This window comes from Castor canadensis, chromosome 12 (assembly GCF_047511655.1).
Source record: "Castor canadensis chromosome 12, mCasCan1.hap1v2, whole genome shotgun sequence".
Taxonomy (NCBI): domain Eukaryota; kingdom Metazoa; phylum Chordata; class Mammalia; order Rodentia; family Castoridae; genus Castor; species Castor canadensis.
This window is the reverse complement of record NC_133397.1, coordinates 129,333,275-129,360,645: the sequence shown is the minus strand read 5'-3', so window position 1 is coordinate 129,360,645 and position 27,371 is coordinate 129,333,275. Positions and strand designations below refer to the sequence as shown.

Sequence of the window (27,371 nt, the reverse complement as noted above, 5' to 3'; positions counted from 1 at the left end):
TCTCTTCCCTGCACACACACACACATCTTGTCCATTTTCCCTTCCTTACTGTTATAATGGCCATAATTCAACTAAAATTTTCCTGGTGCACATCGTACAGTATTTGTGTGCGCACAGCTTATAGTTAGGTGTCTCTAATATCCTAACTAAAAATGCACAGATGTTCAGCTAAGCTCTGATCAGAAAGCCACCCTCCAGAGGCAACCCTTCTAAGTATGTCTACATTCCTGATCTTGACTGAGATGGAACCATTACCCAATTTGGATTTTTTGCTGGATATCAAACCCAGGGCTTCATGAGCTACAGCCCTAGTGCCATTTCTGATATTTTGCTAATTAGAAAATTAGTATTTTATTAGTAAAATTTGTGGCATCCATCAATGGATTGATGTTGATAAAATTAAAGGCTTTTAAGATATATAGATTAGCTAACTATAAGATATTCTATAATCTTTCTTGAAGAGGGTATAAGAACCTGTTGGAACTATAACTTTTCTCTTTAGAAAGAGACCTCAACCTAATGGAGCTAATCATTTTACACAGACATTCTCAAACAGTAACAAAGTCTCACAGTTTCTGTCTCTTTAAGTCTTGGGTGGGGCTGAAAATATACATGGATAGCAACTTCCCGGGTGAAGTGGATTTGGCTGATCTAAGAACTATTTTGAGAATCATTGGTTCAGAATCTGTAGCTGCCTAATGTTAATTACAAGTTCACAGACAACTGCCTCAAGAGTGTCACTGCGTCTTGCCTTGCGTAAATCTTTCACATTCAAGTTAATAGGGCAACTAAAAAAAGTGTTAGAATTTTAATGAGTTTATAGATTATATGACATGTTTTGTGACTGCTTTCAAATATATTCATATACGGAAAATAAATGTTTTATGACTGAATAACTATTTTATGCCTGTGCATATGTAACAGAAATTGTTTTCATCATAGAGTAAGGTTGCATGGGAATAGTTAATCCTTACCTATATCAAACACTTTTCAGTGGCTTCCCATTCTCCCACTTCCTTCCTTCCTTCTCAATCTCTATTCTTTTTATTTAGTTAGTTAGTTAGTTAGTTTTGGTGGGACTGGAGTTTGAATTCAGGGTTGATACTTGCAAACCAGGCACTCTAACATTTGAGCCACACCTCCACTCCATTTTTCTCTGGTTATTTTGGAGATGGGGTCTCCAACTATTTGCCAGAGCTGGCCTCGAACTGCAATCCTCCTAATCTCAGCCTTCCAAGTAGCTATGTTTACAGGTGTAAGCCACCGTCACCCAGCTTTCTCTAAGCCTTTTATTTATATTTCTTGTCTTATTTCAGTGGCTAGGACACTCGGTAAAATGCAGAATAGAAACAAGGAAAATATACATCCTTGCCATGATCTTGATCTCAGAGATTATATGAATTCAGACACTCACCATTACATATGATGTTGGCAAGCAGAGGTTTTGTAGTCAGGTTGTGAAAGTTCCTTTGTACTGTTAGCTTGCTAAGAATTTATTGAATTTTGTCAAGTGCATCAATTTAGACAATCATATTGTTCGTCTCTTCTACTCCTTTAAGTTGATAATGGATTTTCAAATGCTGAGCCAATCTTTCATTATAGGAATTACTTTTAATTAGGATCAACTACCTTTCAAATAAAATCTAAGGACTGTGATAGACCAAACTAGTAATTTAAAACAATTTCTCAGCTAAAAAAGTAAAAGCAATCCAAATCTCCACCAATGATGAACAGATAAATAAAATATACTATATACATACAACAAGATATTAGCTTAAAGAGGAAGGAAATTCTGACATACATACATATCCATTCAACATGGATGAATCTTGAGGACATTATGCTAAGTAAAATAAGCCAGTCACGAAAGGACAAAACCTGTATGATTTCACTTCTACAGTAGTCAGATTTGTAGAAACAGAAAGTATGATGTTGATTGTTAGGGAATTAAGGGAAGAGAAAAGGGAGTTGTTGCTTAATGGATACAGAGTTTTAGTTTACAAAATGAAAGTTATGGAGATGGTTGCACAACAGTATGAATACCAAGACTACTGAAAATCGTCAAGATGGTAAAGCTTTATCATGTACATTTTATGGCAAATTTAAAACAACCTACCCCCAAAAATGCAACCAATAAAAAACCCACTTACTAGAACTTTCTAGAAACATTAGTCTGTACTCACTGTTCACTTACTCCCCCCACTCCAACTAGATCCAACACATGACATTTTTTTATTATTATTAATGTTATACTGGAGTTACATTGTGACATTTACAAAAGTTCTTACAATATATCACAGTTGAATTCACCCCTCCATCATTCTTACCCCTGTTCCTAGAATAGTTTCAACAGGTCTCATTTTTCCATTTTCATACATGTGTCACATTTGATTTTTGACTCTACTATATTTTTAAAATACTCATAACACTTTAAAGTATGAACTCTGAATTATAAATTTCAATCTCATATTATTCAACCTCCTTCAGATTTTGTCCTTGCTGACCTCACTGCTTAAAATCTTTTTCCTAATGGCTTCTCTCCTTGTGTTTTTCTCCAACTTCTCAGGCAACTCCTTATGAGTCTTTTTCATGGAATTATCTTCTTTTCTCACGTGTTTAAATATCATTGTTTTCCAGGGGTTTGTTCTACTTTCTTTGGATTCTCTGTACACTGTCACAAGGGATATTTATTCTTACAGCTCTGAGGAACCTGGCTCTCTCCCAGACCAGGCCTTTCTTTAGAACTAAACATTCAAACGCCTCCTGTCTCCATTTGGATAGTTTACTTGTACTTCACACTCAACCAACCACAAACTGAGCTCACCACCTCCTGCTCCGACAAAGGGTTGTCCTCCTTTATTCCCTACCTCAATGAAAGGTGTCATCATTCACCCAAATATTTTAAAAATACAGGATAATGCCACAAAATGGACCTATCCAGCCAAATAATAATTGATCTTAAGCAAAGAGTAAAGCCAAATGAAATATAGATATTATTATCTAACCAAAAACATGATTCTAAATAAATTTAGTTTATCTTAAGCTCATTGTTTTAAGCAATAAACCATTATCCCTAGAAACTGAATCTCAATAGAGACTGTAATAAAATGTAGCGGCCCTTCCATCTTTTAATGCTTCTGTTTACAGTGGCAGCTGCTTTCCTAGCCACAAAGGTCTGTAGAGTGGTGCAGGAAGTGAGTCCTCACATTAGTCAGGTTGGATCTTGAAAAGCCAAAAGATCCCAGCATTAAACAATGGACCTGAGAATGCACAGAAGGGAAATATCCCAACAAATGAAAGAGATTGTGTCAAGGGAATCTTGCCTAACGAGTCAAACTGTGCAAGGTTCTTTATGAGTAGGCACTAATCAGGATTTGCTGACATAATGGATCAATCAGGGTTTCTATTAACAGAGAAAATGTATTCTGAAGCACATAACATATTATCTGCTTGGCTGAAAAAGAAAAAAAAGTGAAGATGATCCTTCCAAGCAAATCTGACGAGGGCTAGAGGTAGCTCTCATTTTTAGAGAACTGCTTCCAAACAAGGAAGAGCAGAACAATTCTCATCCTTACAAACTTCCACAGTTAACCGTGGCTTTCTGAGCATAGTACTCTACTCCATTTACCTTCTCAGAGTTTTAAAAGCCTATTATCCACTTCATTAGAGTCAAGCCTATGGACTGAATAGGAGAGTAGGAAAATTTATTCCCTCCCACCCCACTGGCTGGCCTCCAACTCTTGATCCTCCTGCCTCAGTCTCCTGAATGCTGGGATTACAAGCATGAACCACCAAGCCCTGCTTCATGATTCTTCTGATGGGTCAGTTTGCCTAGGCTATAGTTCCTGGTTGTTGAAGAAAACAAGCTAGGTATTGCTGTGAAGATATTTTGCTGATGTGACTAAAGTCCACAATCACTTGAGTTTAAGGGAGATTATCTTAGATAATCTGAGTGGTCCTGACTCAGTTAGTTGCAGGGCTTTCGAGCAATGCTACAGCTTCTGTGAAGAAGAAATTCTGCCTGTAGATGACGTCCTCATTTAGTCATGCCCAGGAGTTTCGGCCTGCCCTTCCTCACAGTCGACCCTAAGAACTTCTGGATGTGTCTCCCACAATTGCATAAGCCACTTCCTTGCAGTAAGTTTCTCGTATTGGCTTTGCATCTCTGGTGGAACTCTGACTGGTACACATGAACATATAATATCATGTGTATGTGTGTAGATGTCTTATCTTTCCAATCAGACTCAAGGGTAGCAACCAGAGGAATGATAATAATGATACTATATGTCAGGCACAGTGATAAGCCTTTTAAGATATGAACTCGTTTTATCCTCACAACCACCTGATATAGAAAAATTATTAATTTCCATTTTTTAAAGGCTAAAAACTCACCCAACTTACACAGATCAGAAAGGACAAACTGGAACTAAAACCTAAAGCTCTTGTATTCCAATTTAGGCTCCTAACTGGTACAGTAGATATGACCCCTCACAGAAATGGAGAGGGCGGAGAGACAGACATACAGAGAAGAATGCTGTATAAACCAGGGTAGACCATGCTTGTTGAACAGCTATAAAGTGCTTATCACCTGTTAATATCCTCTCATCCCTAATTCCTAAAGAGTGAGCTCAGCCGGGAGGCAATGCTCTAAGTGGGATGGTTACAGCACTCCTCCAGGAGAACCTCTGACTTAACTAATACCATGGTTCTTGCCCCATGAAAACAAGCCAAGGACTCGAGAACCTCCTTTATATCCAGTAAATATGTCAGAGCCATGCAACCAACCATATTCATCAACACTGCTTTCCTTTTTGGGCATTTGTTTACAAAACCAGTTATCATATTGTGATATTTGCCAATTTCTGGACTGGGTGGAATGGGAGGCTAAACCTTTATTGAAAAGCAAAGCAGATATACGGTATTCTCATGAGATCCAGGGTACAGGTACGAACCTGCCAGAGGCAGAAGCCTCAAGGAATGCCAGGCTCTCAGTTAAAAACCTTGGAGAACCAGGCACAGTGGTGCAAAGGCTCTTCTGGTTTCTTTTCTTCCCTTCTTTTTCTGGGGGGAGGTAGTACTGGGGATTGCCGGTGCTCTACCACTTGAGCTACACCCCCAGTCCCTGTTCTGCCAATTTCTTGTCCCCAGCTTCTTATATGCTTTGTTAACAACTTGAATATTTCCGAGAAATGCATAGTTAAGCAATTTCATCTTTGTGCTAACATCACAGAATATACTTACACGAACATAGATGATATAGCCTACTACCCACATATATGGCATTTGCTAACATGTTATATCTGTCATTGACTGAAATATCCTCATGTACAGCATAACTGTAGTTTTGCTTCTCAGACCCCCGCCCACATCCAGAACCAGCAAATTCCCCCAGGGTAAAAGAAATTACAGAATTTGGCTCACCATTCTGAATTTTAACTCACCTTTACTCTTGGGGTTCAGACCCTCAGGGTTTCAGCCTAAAGCATGGTGTACCAGGATTCTCACCCTTCATTGGATCTGTACCAGATTTTATTTACCTAGCTCCATAAGACTGCATCTCAAAGCAAACATCTCCATGTAAAAGCAGCCACAAAAACTACGCTCACCTCTATCAAGTCTTATCCTCTCCCAGAACTTAATCAAGTCATTCCTCACTATCTTGGTAGCTCTTTGAAGCTTTAGAATATTTTTTTCTGCTTGCCTTTTAGTTCTCATCCCACAGTTCCTATGAAACATTAGTATTAGCTTAGTACTGTCCTTAGTATTAGAAGTTACGGGAGGTTCTAGGAACATAATCCCAAATGCAGAGTATGTACAGTTTTTTTTAAAGCCAGCCTTAATAAATATGATGTATTTTACACTCAGAAAGCTTTTTTAGCATTTTCAGGTTTTAGTAAAATAGCCATCAACTTAGGCTAGAATTATTCTGTTTCTCTATTTCTCATGAAATAAAGGAAAATGAAATCAGAGCAAAAATGATGAATTACTTCAACTGTAGTTCACTCATGAGAAAGCATGTACCAATATGAGCCTTATACTTAGTAAGATGTTACAGCAATACAAGATATTTAAAACCATATCCATTTCATTTTGGTTTAATCGCTTAGCATAATATTCCTAATATCACCAGAGGATGATAACACACTTTCCTGGAAGGGTGGTGGTGGGCTTGTATTTTTTTTTCCAACCAAGTAAATGTGTTCTCTTAGGGATGTATAACACATATTACTGTATCATACACCCTAAAGAGTCTCCAGGAAAGTCAGCTATAATTTTTGCTTAACCCTTTGTTTCCAATATATCTGACCAGAGAACTAGCTTATCTATAGAATACCTATGTTTTTAAGCTGCTGGGGATTGAGCCCAGGGCCTCATGCATTCTAAGCAAGCACGCTACCACTGAGCTACACCTCCAACTCTACATTACTATTGATGTGCCCCAAGGTACATAGGTTGAAAAAGATGGCCTACTGGAAGGGACACAAACATTTCAAACAGTTTTGGTAATTTGTAGGTTTTTGTAATTGATTGATAATTTTTGCTTCCTCCTTCTTCATAGAAGGTGAGCAGATGAGTTTTAGGGGCAGGGGGGTTCATCAGCTTTATTAGACTATAGGTTCCTCTGTCTTTTGTGGCATGGGGTAGCAGAAAGACTAAGCTTTATATAGAAACAGAATTGGATCAAATCATCTTGGGCAAATTTTCTCCAGGTCATATTTCTGTATTTGTAAAATAGGCATGGGGAGTTTACAGTATTATTTTTAAGAAATAATTAAACAGGTAAAGTACCTACTGCATTACCTGGCCACAGAGGTTTCTCCTACCTTGAAATTCTTCAAGAATCTGGAATGCCAACAGTATGAGACAGGACTGACATATTTGAACCTCAACTGGGGACTCCTGATTGGGGACTCTGTTTCTCAAATTAGTAATTCCTCCCTTTCTACTTAAAAGACCACAGTAATAGTGCTGAGATTTGTTGTTGTTGTTTTTGGTGGCACTCTACCACTTGAGCCACACTCCAGCTGTTGTTTTTTAATCCAATTTGATAGAACACTGAGTGTTAAACTGACTTTCATTTTCTTAGACCTTTGGGAAGACTCAGAGCTGACTGGCTTATGTTCCTATAACACTTACTATGGTAACATTTATCTTGTTGAGTACTGTGACTACTCATTTTCCTCCCTGCTCAGCTGTAAATTCTAAAAGGTCAGGGACATCTTGTTTCCCACTGTATGCACACACCTAACACAACTGGCCTGGGTAAAGAGTCACATTCAGTAATTATAGAATATGTAATAATTTATAATCATTGGAATCCCAATAATCTGGGGATTTTTTTAAGTCAGAGTCTTGCTATGTTGCTCAAGCTGGTCTAGAACTTGTGATTCTCCTGTCTTAGCCCTCTGAGTCCTGGGATTACAGTTGTGTACCACCACCCCAGCCTCCAGAGATCACTATTAAAAATATAACTGTATTGGATAGGGGTGTAGCTCAATAGTACAGCACCAGCTTAGCATGCAGCAGGTCCTGGGTTTGAGCCCTAGCACCAGAAAAATGAGATAAAACAAAACAAAAAAACATATATATATATAATTCTGAGATAAACTGTTTTAGTATTTCTTATATTAGAAGATATTGGTAGAAAACAAGAAATTAAATTTACTTGAAATCTTCAAATATTTAAAATGTAAGTGCTATGGAATCAACAGAAAGCTGAGACAGACACAATGATCTCCCTGCACTGCATCAAATCAGTAGAAGAGAAAACAGAAAAGAAATACAGGCATTATAGATAAATTTCAAATGTATTTGAGAAACACAAAACAAAAACTCCTCTTTGTAGTGAGGATGCTCCCACACTAAGTATCTGTGTTATATCTATACTGTACTTTTCAAAGTGGGGAACACTCCTGATGTGATCATATCAAAAGTCATGAAGTTCAGCATAGCTCTAAGGTCAAACTGACTTTAACTGTTGTAAGTGCTTACGTAGTGCACATGGTATGTCATTAGAAAACCAAAAAAGCAAAAATACTTACTATTATTTTCTTACAGTCCTTTCCTCTGCATAGTTCTGTATAGGTGGAATACTGCACATATATAATCCAGCTTCCAACAAAAACCACCAGCCAGGAAAAGAAAAGATACTTCATCCGCACGTACGAGAAGCGAGCCTGGGAGGGGAAGAGCACATAGCAATCGTTCATCAGCACCAAGTCACACTCGCTGCTGGAACAGGATTTCCCTTCCTTAGAATGCACAGAGTATGTCTTAGGCTTTCTTATGGAGGTACAGAACAAAGTTCACTTTCAGAGTCCAAACAACAGTGGACTTGGGAAAAGGAAGCTCCTCGTCTTGCCAGGAAAAAAAGGGAACAAATATCCTTTCCAGTATCTTCTAAGAAAAGCTACTCATGAACACAAGTGTGAGCCAGGCTACCGAATAATAAGCTCAGGTACAGAGACACAGCTGCCACCTACCAGAGGCTGACAAAACATTGTTTCACACAAGGATTTTAAAGGTCTATATGAATAATCATGATAAAAAATACTTTTAAAATTAAAATTAAAAATACTTTTAAAGAAAAGTAAGAACAGAGTGGAGCATGCCTGTAATCCTAGCTACTTGGGAAGCAGAGATTAGGAGGATCACAGGTTCAAGGCCAGCCTGGACAAAAAAGTTAGCGAGACCCCCCCCCCATCTCAACCAACAAGCTGGGTATTGTGGTTCACTCTTATAGACCCAGCTACACAGGAGGCATAGGAAGGAGGATCTCCATTCAGGCTGGACAGGGGTGGGGAAAACTGAGAGACTCTATCTCAAAAATAACTAAAGCAAAAAGGGCTGGGGGTGAGGCCCAAGTGGTAGAACACCTGCCTAGCAAGCACAAGATCCTGAGTTCAAACTCCAGTACCAGAGTGGGGAAAAAAAGGAACAGAGAATCTGGTTATCGTCTACTATGTCATGGTGACAACCAGAAGAACTCAAACTCCAGAGTCATTCTCATGCCTGCTTGTACTTACCTGGGCTTTGGATTCTTCTATTTAGCCACCCAATGTTTCACCTAATAGATATTCTGGAAACTGGGCAGAATGCTGCAACTAGGAGGGACAAATGTCTGAGAAGGACAAAGGTGTGTTAAGAATAAATTGCCCTTTCACATCCATGTGAAAAGCTGCACAAAGGGTCCTCTTCATGTGGTTTTGCTTCCAGGGCTCTGATATCTAATTGCAACTTAGACTATTTGGGGCTTTTCTCCATCAAACACATACCAGACACCATAATCTTTTAAAGTGATGCTTGGAGCTGGGCACTGGTGGCTCACGCCTATAATCCTAGCTACTCAAGAGGCAGAGATCAGGAGGATGGCAGTTCAAAGCCAGCCAGGGAAAAATAGTTTGCAAGACCCTATCATGAAAAAACTCACCACAAAAAAAGGCTGGTAGTGTGGCCCAAGATGTAGGCCCTGAGTTCAAGCCCCAGTACCACAAAAATATATAGAATAATAATGGTCAACTTAATTTGACATTTTTTGGGCAGTGGGGGGTTCCTAGAGCTCCAGTGGTCTGATTTTATAAACAGTAGATTATGGAAAGACTTGAGCAGAATAAATTAGAGGTACATGAACAATGAAAAGCTAGTTTTGCTTTTATAATCCCAAGCCAGTTTCTCACACTGGGAAACTGTGAGCACTGTGAGCATGCAAAGAAGGCAGAGAAGGTGAAAGAGCTGTAAGCGCACCTGCAGAGGACAAGGACATGCAGAAAACGCTGGATTCTGTGGCCCACTGGCTGTCTTTGTGAGGGTCACACATGGTGAACCCTAGTTCCAAAGGCTTCAGTACAGTGAACTCATAATCACATGATAGGCAGATAGGTCTTTGAGATTTATTATTAAAATTTACAGGGCCTTTACTGTAAAACATGTTTGTATAGCTCTAAATGAATTCATAAAGAAAGTGAAGATGAAATTCACATTAAATCACATAAGTGACAGTGGGATATATACCAAGGCTTTTAAGACTTTTAAGATTACTTGACCCTAACAAGAGATCAGATCACATAGCAACTGGTAAGTAATATTATTATGAGGCTTAACTAACATTAAATGACTTAATGTTTATAGTAAATAAGAACATTTCTGGGCACATGACAGATAAAGAATTGCAGCTCAGCTAGGTACCAGTGTCTCAGTCCTGTAATCCTAGCTATTCAGGAGGATCGTGGTTCGAAGCCAGCCTGGGTAAATAGTTGAAGAGACCCTATCTCAAAAATACCCAACACAAAACAGGGCTGGCAGAGTGGCTCAAGTGGTACAGCACCTGCCTAGTAAGTGTGAGGCCCTGAATTCAAATCCCAGTACCACCAAAAAAGGAAAAGAAAGTCAGCTCAGTTTGCAAGAGGCCAACAACACTGCCATTGGTGATTGCCTTCTTTCTGGACTTGCCAAAAAAGAAAAGAAAATCTGGATCTGATCAAGCATTTAACTGCAACTACCAGTTTACAGTAACCAGCAGAGACAGACAGGAAAACAAGTGACACCGAGGCAACTCCAGGCGGTGGGAAACAACACAGTTTCTTCAACAAGTAAATTACAAGGGGGAAGAGAGATGGAGAAACTTAAAAGATTAGGAAAGATTTAAGGAATGTATCAAATCATCACACGGAAATCTTTTTGCAGTTCTGATTTAAATGAAAAACTAAAAAGGAAAATGACATCTAAAACAAGTGGAAGTTGAAGAATGAGAGCACACATGATGCTCTTAGGAGCTTATCTAACTTTCTAGGTGTGATAATGGTTCTGTGGTAATATTTAAATATCCTGCTTTTTTCTCTCAATAAGCCACATTTTTCTACTTCCTCTGGTATGTGTTTAAACTGACTTTCAGGATAAGCTCCTCCTGATACAGGACGTTAGACTAAGGATGCTCCCAGCAGGGGCTGGTCGTCACTGGTGTAGACACAATGACAAATGCAGTGGCACATTTTTATTCCCCCTGCTTTGGAAAGCCGCTGTGAACACAGCCAAGAACCTCATGTGTCCTTTAATATCTACAGGTCCTCAGCCTTACATTTAAAAATGATGAAGAAAGAAATAGTCATAAGCTACATCTGTGACAATTAACTAATTTTATTTCCTCAGCATGGTATTCAGTAAACTATTTCTACTGTTCTGTTCTATACCAATGACCTACACAATCTAGGCTTTGCTTAAGAAATGTAATCTGACATTTTTGTTCATACTGAATGATTCAAAATTACTGCCTAGCACATTTTTTTATTCTGATTTTGCACCTAGCTACTAGTGGAACATTGCTTTATTCCAAATTATGTTGCTGAAAAGCATGACAACAGCTTCCACCAATGCACCAAGGCAGTGACTGTCAACTGCAGGTGACACTAAAATGTCAAGGGCAGTTATCCAAAATGGTCAAGAGGGTTACGGATTTTTATTTTTCTTCTCTATTACATACACTTCGTATGCTTTTCTTAGAGAAAAAAACTGTATATTTATACCTGCGTGTTTAACGTACATATTTTGAAAATATATTCCTAGGATCTGGAAGTCTCTTGATTGCTTTGAAATGTCTTACTGTAGGGTAAAGGCTACAGGTCAGTGGTAAAGCACTTGCCCAGCATGCATGCAGTCCTGGGCTCCATTCTCCCCACCACACACACAGAAACACTTTTCCTGTGAAATATACTATTCATTTGCAAGTGTTTAAAAGTTTATACATATAGCTCAAATGGTTACTACAAGGCAAATACTTATGTAAATACCATTTGAGTCAACAATCCCCTACAGACATCTTTCCTCCCCAATAAAGGGTTAATTAACTTGTTCCTACATACTATGATAACCAAGTAGAAGCCTTTCTAGGTAGTCTGACCACAAATCATGTGTCCCTAAAATGTGGAGTTTGATGTGAATTGCTCCTGAACCTTCCATAAGTAGATGCACACACACAATGGATTCTATTTTAACTTGCACCCTTCTCTCAGCATTACATTGTCATTCACCCATGCTGGTATATGGCTAATCTGTTCATTTTCTTTGCTATAGAGTGTTCCACTGGTTTTCAGTAAACTTTTTTTTTTTTTGGTAGTATGGGAGATTGAACGAGGCAAGTAGTCTACCACCCGAATGGCATCTCCAGTGCTTTTGTTTTTATTTTGTTTTTGAGATAGAACTTTGTGCTGACTTTGCCAAGGATTGCCTCAAACTTGTGATCCTCCTGTCTCTGCCTCCTGAGGAGCTGGGATTACAGGCATGTACCACCATGGCCAAGTTCTATAATCTTACATTTTATATACAATCAATATGTACACTTTTCAAACTCAAAAAAAAAAGAATGTGAAGTTGCACTCTGCCAGACAATACTATGTTCATCTCATGTATTTTGTGCAATGTTCCTGGAAATGGACTTGAAGGTGTGAGAGACTACGAGAATGTACAGCTCATTCACATGCTGATGTAATAATAGGTTTACAAAGATGAGAGTTTGGGCTCTAAGTCAGTTCTGCCAGGAAGGCAGCTAAAGGCATCACACAGGTGCAGGCGGTATTACAGAACTGCCCTGGGGTAGGTGCAAGGTTAGTTCCTAACCAATGAGGGAGTGATTTTCCCACCAAAAGCTGAAGACTGCAAAATCCTTCACTTTGCTGCTACTTTAAAGAACACAGGCAAGACATATGTTAAAGAGAGCTATGAGACCAAGAAAAAGATCAAACCTATCCCCAGCATTAAAAGAAGGCATGCAGAAGGCTCAGCCATGTGATTTGCTTTGGCCAATGTTTGTTAGTAAACGTAATGCAATTGGATTTGCTGTGCTCCACTTCAGACACTGCCAGTAGAAAAACAGGTCCCTGGTAGTTTATTTACTCCAAAAGAGTAAGTGACATGGTAGTCCTCCTGAACCAAACTGCTGTCCTGAGCCAAGCTCAGCCTACATCAGCTGAGCTCCAACTGACCTATAGATGTGCGAGTGAGAAACAAATGAGTTTGGGAGAATTGTGTTATGTGGCACTGCTGTGGCTAATACTCAAAGGGATCCTGCTGCCCTCTTACAAGAAGAACTATTCCACACTGAGACACACAGAGTAAGCAAGTTCACCTTAGTCATGAGTAGCACAGCTGGGATGTGAATTGAGGTAACCTGACTTCAGGGCCTACTCAACTTCTACTGCATTAAGTACAAAAATATTTGCTTGAGTATTTGATTATTTCTTCAGCAGAGATTTCAGTAAGTGAAATTTCTAGATCAAAGGCTATGCAGTTTTAAGAGCTTTATGATAACATATTATGACACTGCTTTCCAAAAAGCTTGTAACAACTAGTATTCACTGTTTCTCCAAATGTATTTATTGTCTTCCCCAGAACCCAGTTCTAGAGGCAATTATACTTTCAGTTTCATTTCTTTGACAGTGGCCTTGACATTTTACAGAATGCTGTCTGAATTCTGAGCACTAAACCTGGCAAAAGTCCAGGGATACACAGTCCAGTGGGACACTGAATAGAATTGGTGAATAGCCTTCTCAGGACTCCTGCAATGCACAAATGTCAGGGATGTATCTGGGAAATTTATTTCAAAGTTATTACAGAAGACAAGAGTTTTGTCACATTTTAAAAGTACCCTGCAGGTAGCGATGACCTAGGTCAACTTCACATATCTTAAGAGCACCCAAGACTAAATTCTTCAGACTTGACCCAGAATAATTAAAACAGAGGAGAATCTATGTTACATGGGTCCCCAGAATGAGGCCTTAACCTGCCCAGATACAGTCTCTCAGAGAACAGAGAGCTCCCTTCTTGTAGCGAACATCACCAACATCTATCTAGCTATGCTCTTGAGTTTGACAATAAAATGTTAATAGTTGCAGAGTTTTCAGAATACCCTAAAAATCTGTTTGGAATGACAAAATCCTCTTTTCATGCAAACCAGATGGCCAACTCTAGTTAGGGGATTTCTTAGACTGGTATTAATCCAAAATTGCCTTCCCATTTTTCTCTTAAATCCCAAAGAAGGCTAACAGCAAAACAAAACCAATTTAAAAATGCTTCAGAGACAAATGACAGCTGTTTTGTTCATAGCAATGTTCCCTTAGAAGGTGCCAACTTATTTTTTAAAAATGCACTGAAAGCCAGGCTTCAGGGGCTCACACCTGTAATCCTAGCTACTCAGGAGGCAGAGATCAGGAGGATCACAGTTCCAAGCCAGCCTGTAAAAATAGTTTACAAGACCCTACCTCGAAAAACCCTATCACAAAAAATTGGGCTAGTGGAGGTAGCTCAAGGTGAAGGGCCCTGAGCTCAAGCCCTAGTACCACAAAGAAAAAAAAAATGCACTGAGACATTGTAGGGAATTGAAGTACCAGTACTTAAGAAAATAACAGGCTTCACTTTGGCATAAAGGAAAATAACTACCCAAAATCTGCATGAAAATATACTGATAGAATTACCTATGATGCTTAAAGTAATGGATATCTTGTAAATTATGTCTGAAGTGGCTGTTGCCACTTTTTTAAAAATTAAATCAGGTCAGTGGATGCTTTAGTAGATGACTAGGAAAGTCACAAGAGAAATTTCTAGAGAGATGGAAATATTCTGTCTTAATGGGGAGAACATTATGCTATGAACACATCTGTTCTAATCTGCTTTTTAGAGCAGAGAAATAGAGGGAAAAGAGAAGGGTTGTGTTAGCGTGAATAAAAGGAAGCCATGTGAGAACTGACCCCCACACACCCTTGCAGGCAACTTACTGGAAAGGCCACCCTTAGCCTCAAGGGAATGACAAACTATACCTTGTGGGGGAGGGGGTTAACCCAGGAAAAAATTTCCCCCACAGATAAACTTTCCCTCCAGACCCCTCTCCTATATTTACTCCAAGTCCATAAGTAGTAGTGGGGTTCCGGCACTGGCTAGATACTTACCCCTTCACAAGGTTTCTTCCCGAATAAATCCTGTTTGGGTCATCTCCTGCCTATCTGTTCTGTGCCTCTTTCAGTCTAATAGATTGAAAGATAGGGAGGCAAAAGGAACAGGATTAATTCACAGGTTAAATGGACAAGGACTGATATTGAAGAAGAAATTAAGTTTCTGGCTTGAGCAACTAGATAAATTATGGTGCCATTCCTTGGACAGGGAACACTGGAGGACAAAAACATTGGGGAAAAGATGAGTTTCCCCATGACTTCAGTTTTGTACATGTTGAGACAGAAGACTCTGTGGGTCACACATGATATTTAGGAGTGTCTGGAGGTACAGATCAATGGCTAAGAAAACAGAAGTTAGAACTGGCAATAGAAGTTTGAGAGTCACAGGGAAAATAACAGAAGTCACGGGAATAGCTGCCATCACTTGGATAAATTTAGTGAGAAAAGGGTTTAGGACTGAGTCCTGGGCAACGGACAAGAGCAGGGAGAAATCAGCAAGGTAGAAGAAAACTAGACTGGTATAGCACGGAAACCATGGAAGGAATTTTAAGGAGTAGAGAGTGGTTGGTGGTCAGTGGTGTAAGGAGCTGGAGACTGAAAAGCACCATTGAATTTAGTGAACTGGAAGTCCCTGCTGACTTGACAAGAGCAACCTGATGAGAGAGAAAACAGAGTAAAGTTGACTGAAAATAAAGACAACCAGGTAGATACTGGTAAGAGAAAGTTGGCTATGAAGGAGAGGAAAGACATACGGCATTTGTGAGGTAGTTTATTTGTTTTGTTTTTCTGACACTGGGGTTTGAACCCAGGGCCTCAAGCTTGCTAGGCAGGTACTCTACCACTTCAGCCATGCCCCCAGTCCTTTCTTGCTTTAGTAACTTTTTAGATAGGGCCAGCTTAGACTGCGATCCTCCTACCTATGCCCATGGCGTAGCTGGGAATTACAGGCACCATGCCCACCCTGTTAGTAGAGATGCAGGACTCCCTAAGTTTTCCTCTGGGCTGTCTCAAACCCATCTCCACCTCTCAAACAGCTGGTATGACAGATGTGAGCCACCTTGTCAGCTCCAGAGATTTTTTTGAAAGTTAAGAGAAACTAGGACATATTTCAATATTAACAGAAAGAAGTTCATAGAAAAAGATAGGTTTGAGGAAGTGAGTTGTTGGCAGATAAACAGAACAAGGTTCCTGAGAGGTAAGAAGGGAAGGGATCAAGAGAAGAGGTGGAGGGGCTGGAATCACAGCAAAGAGAGACACCAATCCCATTGTACCTACGGGGAAGAAGGAGATGGGTCCATATATATCTGAAGGTGGAGAAATGGATCAGTTTCTATCAGATGATTTCTGTGTTGTTTTGAGAATAAAGAACCTTCAAGCTTTAGGAAAGTTAACGTGACCTAGATCGTTTTTTCCGTTTTATTTTAAATTACAAAACATTTCAAAATATAAAAAGTCTGTGTCAAAAAAAAAATGTTCCTCTATTTCTTACTACCACACCCTAGTGTGATAGTCTCTTAATGTACCTTTCTTTCCTAACTCTGTAGGAGACAGACAACAAATGTCAGTTGTACATGTGAATAAATGAATAAAAATAAAATAAAAAATAAAAATAAATTTTAAAAAATGTCACTTTGCCTTATTCATTTAAAACTCTTTTCTAAGAAATAAAATGTTACAACCAGACCTAAACTTTTTCTTTTACATTCTTCATCTCTCCCTCATCCTGGGAGGAAATACAAATATGTTTTTGTATTTTTACCACATATAATGCCAAGTTACACATAGTGCTATAAGCTATGAGCACAAAGATACAATAAAAGCTACACACCAATGTGAGGTGCTCAATAAAAGAACCCACTAAAAGTCAAATGTGTCAGGGCTGGTTCTCTGATGCATCTGAGTCAGATGCACGATCACAGGAAGACAGAATCTGCAGCAGTTTCTCTGGAGAGGTATGCTACTCCAATGTGGCTACCCTTAAAAGGAAGGGATGAGGTCACTCTGGCCCACACCTGCAGAGAGTAGCTTCCCCAGGACAAATCCCAAGATCAAGCACATTGCCCAGATATTTGGGAAGCAGCTGAACCTAGCTCTGACATAAACCCAAAGAATCCCCAAAAGAAGATGTTCTGATTATACGCTTAAGGTGGCAGAGCATAGACAGGGTCACCCAGATTTCAAAAACCTGCAACCTAAGCATCCCAAAAGGCAGAAGAGGAATTTCTTTGGATTTGCTTTTCAATATATACCAACACTAGGGGTTGGGGAGCCTGGCATGGTGGCATGCACCTATAGTCCCAGTAACTTGGGAGGGTGAGGTGGGAAGATCAATTGAGCTCAGGAGTTCAAGGCCAGTCTAAGCAACATAGTGAGACTCTATCTCAAAGAAAGAAAAGAAAAAGAAAAAAACTAGGGTTTAGGGGGAAAGCAGAAGAAGAAAAGATGGACCAATTACTTTAGTTGGAACTTCACTGTCCAAAAAGAAGGAATTAAAAGAGTACACCATTTCCTGAGTGGTCTGGCTTTCCTACCCTAGTGGAGCATTCTTTTTTATACAACCAGGTAATGAAGTAGGAGTCTTTGCATTCTTTGACCACATAAATCATGAGAGGTCAGGAAGCCCAAAAAGTTAAGAGATGGGCAGGCTCCTTCAACATGAGTACCAAGGCAAGATCTTTTGAAGTTCATGTTGATTCAGAGTAACCACAAAGATAAAAAGGCAACAACCAATAAAAAGGGATTTAAAGAGTTCCTATTTGCTCACAATTCTGATTCATTTTCATGACTGCTGATCTCTTGAATCAAAATCAGCTGATATGATTCGATTCTTTATTTTTTTATTGTTTTATTATTCATATGTGCATACAAGGCTTGGGTCATTTCTCCCCTCTGCCCCCACCCCCTCCCTTACCACCCTCTCCACCCCCTCCCTCTCCCCCCTACCCCCTCAATACCCAGCAGAAACTATTTTGCCCTTATCTCTAATTTTGTTGACGAGAGAGTATAAGCAATAATAGGAAGGAACAAGGGTTTTTACTGGTTGAGATAAGGATAGCTATACAGGGAGTTGACTCACATTGATTTCCTGTGCGTGGGTGTTACCTTCTAGGTTAATTCTTTTTGATCTAACCTTTTCTCTAGTTCCTGGTCCCCTTTTCCTATTGGCCTCAGTTGCTTTTAAGGTAACTGCTTTAGTTTCTCTGCGTTAAGGGCAACAAATGCTAGCTAATTTTTTAGGTGTCTTACCTATCCTCACCCCTCCCTTGTGTGCTCTCGCTTTTATCATGTGCTCAAAGTCCAATCCCCTTGTTGTGTTTGCCCTTGATCTAATGTCCGCATATGAGGGAGAACATACAATTTTTGATCTCTTGGGCCAGGCTAACCTCACTCAGAATGATGTTCTCCAAATCCATTCATTTACCAGCGAATGATAACATTTCGTTCTTCTTCATGGCTGCATAAAATTCCATTGTGTATAGATACCACATTTTCTTAATCCATTCGTCAGTGGTGGGGCATCTTGGCTGTTTCCACAACTTGGCTATTGTGAATAGTGCTGCAATAAACATGGGTGTGCAGGTGCCTCTGGAGTAACCTGTGTCACAGTCTTTTGGGTATATCCCCAAGAGTGGTATTGCTGGATCAAATGGTAGATCAATGTGGGAATTGCATTAAACATGTAGATTACTTTTGGGAGTATAGACATTTTTACTATGTTGATTCTACCAATCCATGAGCATGGGAGATCTCTCCACTTTCTATAGTCTTCCTCAATCTCTTTCTTCAGAAGTTTATAGTTTTCCTTGTAGAGGTCATTCACGTCTTTTGTTAGGTTTACACCTAGGTATTTGATTTTTTTTGAGGCTATTGTAAATGGAATTGTTTTCATACATTCTTTTTCAGTTTGCTCATTGTTAGTGTATAGAAATGCTAATGATTTTTCTATGTTGATTTCATATCCTGCTACCTTGCTATAGCTATTGATGATGTCTAGAAGCTTCTGAGTAGAGTTTTTTGGGTCTTTAAGGTATAGGATCATGTCGTCTGCAAATAGGGATATTTTGACAGTTTCTTTACCTATTTGTATTCCTTTTATTCCTTCTTCTTGCCTAATTGCTCTGACTAGGAATTCCAGTACTATGTTGAATAGGAGTGGAGATAGTGGGCATCCTTGTCTGGTTCCTGATTTTAGAGGGAATGGTTTGGTTTTCTCCGTTAAGTATAATGCTGGCTGTAGGTTTGTCATATATAGCTTTTATAATGTTGAGGTATTTTCCTTCTATTCCTAGTTTTCTTAGAGCTTTTATCATGAAATGGTGTTGGATTTTATCAAAGGCTTTTTCTGCATCTATTGAGATGATCAAGTGGTTTTTGTCTTTGCTTCTGTTAATGTGGTTTATTACATTTATTGAATTTTGTATGTTGAACCACCCCTGCATTCCTGGGATGAAGCCTACGTGGTCGTGGTGAATAATCTTTTTGATGTGTTGTTGAATTCGGTTTGCCATTATTTTGTTGAGGATTTTTGCATCAATGTTCATTAAGGAGATTGGCCTATAGTTCTCCTTTTTGGAGCTGTCTTTGCCTGGTTACGATTCGATACTTTAAATGTAGTTGCTAGGACTCACCCCAAACCTACTGAATCAGAATCCTCAGGAACGATGTCTGGGAATATGCATCTTAGAAGCTCCCCAGGGTTAGGGGGAAATGGCTATAAACAAAAGCTAAATAAATAATGAAAACCTCCAAGGAACACATGTCTAGTTTAAATGAGATTATACTAAACAACTACTTACTGACAACAGTGTCAAGCCTAGAGTGCAAAGTCCTTTCCGTTCCAAGATTACATTTACTAATAAATTATTTATCAATAAATAACTTTATTGACCATGCTAAAAGCATGCTATAGTTCCTAAATATTTGAACTAATAATTTTGTAATTCAAAATTGCATTTTTTAAAGTTGAGATGGTGGTACATGCCTATAATCCCAGCATTCAAGCGGCTGAGGCAGAAATATCATGAGTTTGAGGCCAGCCTGGGCTACACAGAGAAACAAAAGAAAAAAACCAACATTTTTTTAAAAAATTACACATAAAGGTTGAAGGTGTGGCTCAAGCATAGAACACCTGCCTTGCAAGCACAAAGTTAAGTTCAAACCCCACTACCGCAAAAAAATAAAGAGAAAGAGACATAATTGTAGGATCATATGCAGTTGTTAAGAAATAATACAGTGGACCACCCAAGTATTTCAAGTGGTACAGCACCTGCCTACCAAGCCTGAGGCCCTGAGTTCAACCCCCGGTACCACCAAAAAATAGTAATAATAATAACAATAATAGAGATTCCTAACCCAGTTTTCCCCATGGATAACATTTTGCAAAATCATAATATCACAACTATGCTATTGATATATTCCAATGATTTCATTCAGATTTCAGATTTCTTGCTTGACTTGCACATGTTATAGATGTGGGGGTGGGGGTGGATATATTTAGTTCTATAACAATTTTATGCTCTGTTGGTTTGTGTACCCACTACTATAGTCAAGATGCACAACAGTTCTATTGCTGCAGGCATGGTGCCCTGTTACAAAACCACATCCACCTCAGTCCCCTGCCCCATTCCCTGGCAACCACTACTCAGTTCTTCATCGCTACAGTTTCAAGAATATCATAAAACAGATTCATACAGTAGGCAAACTTTTGAGACTGGCTCCTTTCACTCAGCATAATTCCATGGAGATTTATCCAGGTGCTTGTAAATGCTTGGCTTGAATGTTTGTGTCTCCCCTCAATTCATGTTGCCCAATGTGATGGTATTAGGAGAAGGAGTTTTTGGAAGGTAACCAGGCCATGAAGACAGAGCACTAATTAATAGGATTAATGCCCTTGCAAAGAGGCTCACAGTGATTCTTTGTCTTTTCTACCATTTGAGGACATAGCTAGAAGGCTATGCCCACTCTACAGAACAGAAAGGGCGCTCTCAACAGACACTGAATCTGCGGGCACCCTGATCTTGGACTTCCCAGTCACCAAAACTGTGAGAAATAAATGTTTGCTATTTATAAGCACTGCCCCCACCCTAGTTTACAGCATTTTGTTCCTTAGCCTAAATGGTCTAAGATATTGTGTATATCAACAGTTATATTTCATTGCTGAGCAGTATTTCATGATCTGTATTTGGCCATTCACTACTGCAGGACATCAGCTGATTTCAGTTTCAGAGTATTACAAATAAAGCTGCTATAAATTTCATACATAGGCTTTTGTGTCAAAATAAGTTTTCATCTCTCTGGAATAAATATCCAGAAGTGTAATTGCTAGGTCATATGGCAATTACATGTTTAGCTCTTTTTTGAGGGACAGGGAGGTGGCACTGAGGTTTGAACTTGGGGTCTTGCACTTGCCAGGTAGGTGCTTTACCACTTGAGCCACTGGTCCCACATGCTCAGCTTTTAAAGACATTGCCAAGGTCTTCCAGACCAGTTATACCATTTTATATTCTCTCCCCTACCAGTGATACACAAGTGATCGAGTTTCTCCACAACCTCACCAGTACTTGGGGTTGTAACAGATTTCAATCTGTGTGAACTGCAATACTACACATTTTAAAATGAGGAATGATATGTACCAATATAAAGATACTTATTACCAGGTTCAATGGCTCACACCTGTAATCCTAGCTATTTGGGAGGCTGAGATCAGGAGGGTTGCAGTTCAAGGCCAGTCCAGGAAAATAATTCACAAGACCCCATCTCCAAAATAACCAGAGCAAAGCAGACTAGAGCTGTGGCTCAAGTGTAGAGCAATTGCTTAGCAACCATAAAGCCCTGAGTTCAAACCCCAGAGCCACCAAAAAATAAATAAAAAGAAATAAAAGATACTTAGCAGGAAGAGCTCTGGACCTTAGGTGGGAGTGTTTAGGTTCCTGCCAACCTAGCACTTACTAAACAAGACAAACTTTAACTTTTAACTTTTTTGTTGTTGTGTTTTTGGTGGGACTGGGGTTTGAACTCAGGGTATTGCACTTGGTAGGCAGGCACTCTAGTGCTTGAGCCACTCCTCCAGTCCCTAAACTTTTTTTTTTTTTTTTTTTTGAGATAGGGTCTTGCCTGTGTTGCCCAAGCTGGTCTTGAACTCATGTTCCTCCTGCCTCAGCCTCTGGAGTAGCTGGAATTACACTTGTGAAGCACCATGTCTGGCAACTTAAAACACTTAAGTTGTGACAGTTTCATAGGTGTTAGTTTTTTTTACTGTGATTCATACTTAAAAATACATAATACAATGCCAAACATTAACGGAAGTTTTAAAAAACAATACAACTCTCATTATAGATTAAAGAATTCCCTTAGACCTAAAAAGAGACAGAGTATAAAAGCATTATATGAAAATACAGATGCAATTTTAAAAACACTATAGACTATTAGATGTCTGCAAAATAGTTTCACCTGCTTCAATCTTCAAGCCTCCCCCCACCCCCAACCCCACCACACACACACACCACTGGTTCTCCAAGGTTTAATGAATCCAAACAGGCCGAAGATGTGTGAAGTGGTAGAACACCTGCCTACAGTCACAAGGCTTTGAATTCAAGCCTTAGTAGTGGGGGGAAAAAAAAAAAGTATGCGACCAGAGAGTCCAATATCCTCACTCAAATTTCCTCCAAATTCACAGGTCAGGAAAAGCTAAGTCAGAAGCTAGGTTTAATCATCTAAAATATGTACTATCTTTTTTGTTGTTCTGATAGCTATACCTAATACATTATATTACTGGCTACAATATGTGTACACACACATAGTAAGTCAAAGAGTTAACTAAGCCACTATTTCCACTCACCTTACTCATGCTAAAGTACACTGGCTTTCTTACGAAGGGTAAAATTCAATAGTGACTCACTAAAAATACTGTAGCTTCCACATTTATTTCCAAGCTTATCAACTACTGATATCTGAGACAGACTTAAAAGTTGGTCAAGATACCAATCATCTCAATCTCAGTCAGCCACCTCCCACTGACAGTAGTCATGTCTCCCCATGGTGTTTTCACTATTACACCATGATGTGAAGAGATGGGGAAATGATGACCTATTCATTTGTCACCCTATTTTGGGAACAGTCTGCTGTGAGAGTAAGAGATGAACTCTGAATCATCAAATAAAGGGTAGCAAAAATGCCTCAGTTATTTTTCCTATTAACAGCCTCTTCTGTATCAACTGGGGTAGAAACTGGGTACTTTTAGCATGTTCCATGTCATTCTTTTTGAAGTGAATTCAGTAATCTCTAAAGTTTATTCTAGCTCTGGGACCTGTGATTAAATTGTTTTATTGAATTAACATCCAGAAACAATGTAATGTATGATACAGTACATATCCTGAGGCCTTAACACTTCCCTGCCCCATAGACCCACTCTGGCCAAGCCTTTATTTTGTATTTTTCCTCTGATCTGTATCTTTCCACTTGAGCCATGCCCTTAGCCCTTTCCTCATTTCCTTCTTCCTCTTCCTTCCAGGGTCTCCTTCCCATTTTCTAGACCTAAAAAACAAAGAACCTTTTAAGGTTTTTATTATCTCAACTATGACACTGGGGGGCCAAGCTTCAGTGAACTGTGGGACAAACATCCAAACTGTGGCACGTATGCAGGGTTCAATACTATCCCTCCCCCATGGATGGGGGAGGGATCTACTACAATTTCATTTTACTTCACAGACTCAGGGTAATCATCAGTCTCCCTAATTAAAACAGTGAAGAGTGTCAGTATGAAAGTTGGCATCTAGCCAATGTTTACTACATAAAAGGCATTGTGTTAAGAACTGGAAGGGATGACAAAAGACATCAAGGACCCTCCTACATTTCTGGTGGGCATGTAAAATAGTGCACCTGCTTTGGAAAACAGGTTGACAACACCTCAGAAATGTTAAACAAAGTCTGCCACGTGTCTTAGCAATTCCACTGCTAGGTATATGCTCAAAAGAACTGAAAACGTATACTCACACAAAATTCAGACAATTTTCCAAGTGTTCATAACTACTTGCTATTGTAAATAATAGCAAAAAATGGAAACAATCCAACTATCTACTGATGAGTAAACAAAATATTTATGCCATGGAATATTATTTCATCATAAAAAGCAATGAAGTAGTGATACGTATTACAACATGGGTGTGCCATGAAAGCATTACACTAAGTAAAAGAAGCCAGAAGCAAAAGGCCACATAGTGGCAGTGAATTTAACTAAGACATATTGTAAGTAAGCACTTTTGTAAATACCACAATGTACCCCAAGTACAACAATAATATGATAATAACATAAATAATAACCTGTACTTGTACTTTGAGATGATAGGAAAAAACCACATACTACATGATTTCCATTTATATGAAATGTCCAGAACAGACAAATCCATAGAGGCAGAAAGTAAATTAGTGGTTGCCAGGAGCCAGGATTTCTTTTAAAGCCTTCTGTAAATGGAGTCTGCACTCTCCCCCCAGGGACCATTCTAGTGTCATATGCCCTGAGAGTGTTCATTTTATAATTTTGTAAGAAAGTTGAGGTTTCCTTCTTTCTAGGACATAATTATTCTGGCCAATGAGAGAATAGAAAGGGGGTACAGATTTCAGAGTCCTTCCTTTACTGCAAAAGTACCAGAACAATAATCTGAACCAATTGACAACCTGAAACTCTATATTTTTCCAATTTCATGAAAAGAAAATACAATTTTTAAATCTGCCTGTAATTCCACTACACTAGAAGAATGGCGGTTCTCATCATCCATTTTCCTGTCTGATTATCCCCATGCAATTCATTTTATACACAGCTATAATCAGTGTACATATAATTTTCTATTCTTTTTGTACTATAAACATTCTAAGTTGTTGACATAGTTTTATGACAATAGTTTTCAGTATTGCAATAATATTTCATCTAGTTGATACATCATTATTTACCTAACTTTTCCTCTTCTTTGACTTTATTTCCTCAACTTTTTTGCATGTAGACAAGGCTACATACAGATTTTAGATTTTCCTTCTTTTGAATTATTTCCTTACGGTTTTTTTGTTTTTGTTTTTGTTTTTGCAGTGTTGGTAGTAGTGGTAGTAGGGATGTGATGTGAAAGGGTGGAATTGTAAATCTATATAGTAATGTTAATTTAATAGACCTGGAATAGTACTACAGTCTATATTACTGAATTTCATTTTTGCAAACTGAATCATGTTTACCTTTTAATTACAAGAATAGCAAAAGCTCATTGTCAAATATAAACGAAGTACACAGGATGGTGGAGTGGCTCAAGCGGTAAAAGCACAAGGCCTTGGGTTCAAACCCCAGAGCCACCAAAAAAAAAAAAAAAAAAACCATAGAGTATAAAAGAGAAAGTGAAAGGTTCCTCCATCCTTCCTTTGGAGGGGTTGATCCAAACACAGCATCTCTTCAATTTGAGTGTGTAGTGAACAGGCCCACGAAAGTGTGCACTCAATCATGGCGTTCAACCACCCTTGGCCAGCGACACACGTGAAGGAGAACCCAGAGCCACAGGATCAGTGCACACATTTATTGAGGGCTCACCAAGTAGGAGAAGGGTCCTCGGTGGGGATCTCGGGGGGCCTCCCGAGACCACTCAGTCCACTGGAAGGCTGCTGGGGAAAAGGTGAGCATGGTACCGGACTAAGGAGCTGAGCGGCTGACATGTGGCAGGAGGCCCGAGCTAGATGGTACTGGTCGCGGTGGACCAGTGCTGCAACACAGGAAACCAAGGAAGGTCGCCCGCCACAGCAGGGAGAAGGCTGGCAAGGAGAGGCAGCAGGAATGGTCCCCGATGCTGGTGGACTGCGAGTGCGAAGGATGCGACAAATGCCTCTAGTGGTCGAGTCCAGCTGGTCAGCTTTCATAGTGTCAGCCACCAGTGCTTCTTGGGCTGTCCCTGTCCCAGTGTGGATGGGTGTGTCCCCAAGCTCTCGCTTCATGTGCTTGCACGAGTGATGTCACGTCTTGACATGAGTGAGTCCATATTATCCATGTTCGTGTCAGTGTGTGAGATATACCTGATGATCAAGGGTCTAGAAAGGCCCACACAGACATCCTCATGGCCTGCCAAAAGCCTGCACTAGCATTACAGAAGAAAGAGCGCGCCAGCAGAGTGGAAGCAACGTGAGGACCAGAGGGACAAGGAGAAAGTGCCGGCTTAGTACACTCTACAAGGAAAAGGGCTGAGGCTGTGGCATATTTTTGAGAGCAAAGAAATGAAGGGAGGGGCTGAGATACTCCCAGAGGAGTGGCTTGGCAGAAATACAGAAACTTTTGGCAATACTGGAGCTTTGAACTGAGGGCCTCAAGCTTGCTAGGCAGGCACTCTACCACTTCAGCCACTACACCAGCCCTCCCCCTTGTTGATTTTTTTTTTTTTTTGCTTTAGTTATTTTTTGGATAGGGTCTCATGTTTTTTACGTACAACCTAACTTGGACCATGATCCTCATACCTGTGCCTCCCTAATTTTTTGCTCAGGCCGACCTCAAACCACTTAGCCTCTTGAACTACGCCTCCCAGGTAGTTGGGATTACAGCCATGAACCACTATACTCTGCTCTCAAAAGAATCCATTTTATATAAACAATAATAAAAAATCCTCCAAGGCAAACTGAATTCATGAAAATAAAATTAGTGGAGGGCTGGGGTATAACTCAGTGGTAAAGCACTTGCCTTAAATACCTGAGCTCCTGGGTTTGATCCCCAGCACCACAGAATAAATAAATAAAAATGTTAAAATAAATAAAATTAGCAGAAAGTAACTTTTAACTAAAGACATAAAACCTAACACAGGCTTATGTCTTTAGTAGCAAATAAGAAAATATATTTGATATAAAGAAAAAAATTAGAAAAATAAATGTGTCCTACTTATACTACAAAGCTCAAAGGTTGGTATAGGTAGGAGGTCATTTCTTACTCATAAACAGCAGAATATTGAAATGTTTCTAATTCAGCCAGGCACCAGGGGCTCATGGCTATAATCCAAGTTACTCAGGAGGCAGAGATAAGGAGGATCATAGTTTGAGGCCAGCCTGGACAAAAAGTGAGACCCTATCTCAAAAATACCTAACACAAAAAACAGCTAATGAGTGACTCAAGTGATTAGTACCTGCCTAGCAAAATGAGGACCTGAGTTCAAACCCCAATGCTGCCAAAAAAAAAAATTTTCTAATTTAAAAGTGCACTCCTCAATTTTCATTTTCCATAGTCACCTACCTCTGACAGTTGTTGTTCTTCTTAAGCCAAAATTAGGTTCTTTCTTTTTAAACCCATACTTTTCCAATAATTCCTATAACTCTTAATCAAGATTGTTTATTTACTATTTTTACAATTTTAGTTTGCAGTAGTCTGTAGAGTACTTGGTAATACTCTGCACTGTTTGCGTAGGCAGACCTTACAGTCTCAACAAGATG

General features: G+C 39.4%; 1 protein-coding gene across 4 annotated transcripts in view; it reads right to left on the bottom strand.

Moving 5' to 3' along the window:
- Dipk1a (divergent protein kinase domain 1A) overlaps nt 1-27,371 on the bottom strand; it is a 76,792-nt gene that overhangs the window by 12,626 nt on the left and 36,795 nt on the right. For 2 of the 4 annotated variants that reach the window (XM_020171849.2, XM_074050982.1), the window contains one exon: nt 8,043-8,177. The exons of 1 other annotated variant lie outside the window; for it this stretch is intronic. In XM_020171849.2, the coding sequence (XP_020027438.1) occupies nt 8,043-8,177 (135 nt within the window). Of the gene's footprint in view, nt 1-8,042; nt 8,178-14,933; nt 15,009-27,371 lie in introns of all 4 variants that reach the window. One more of the 4 variants, XM_074050981.1, reaches the window with a different exon arrangement.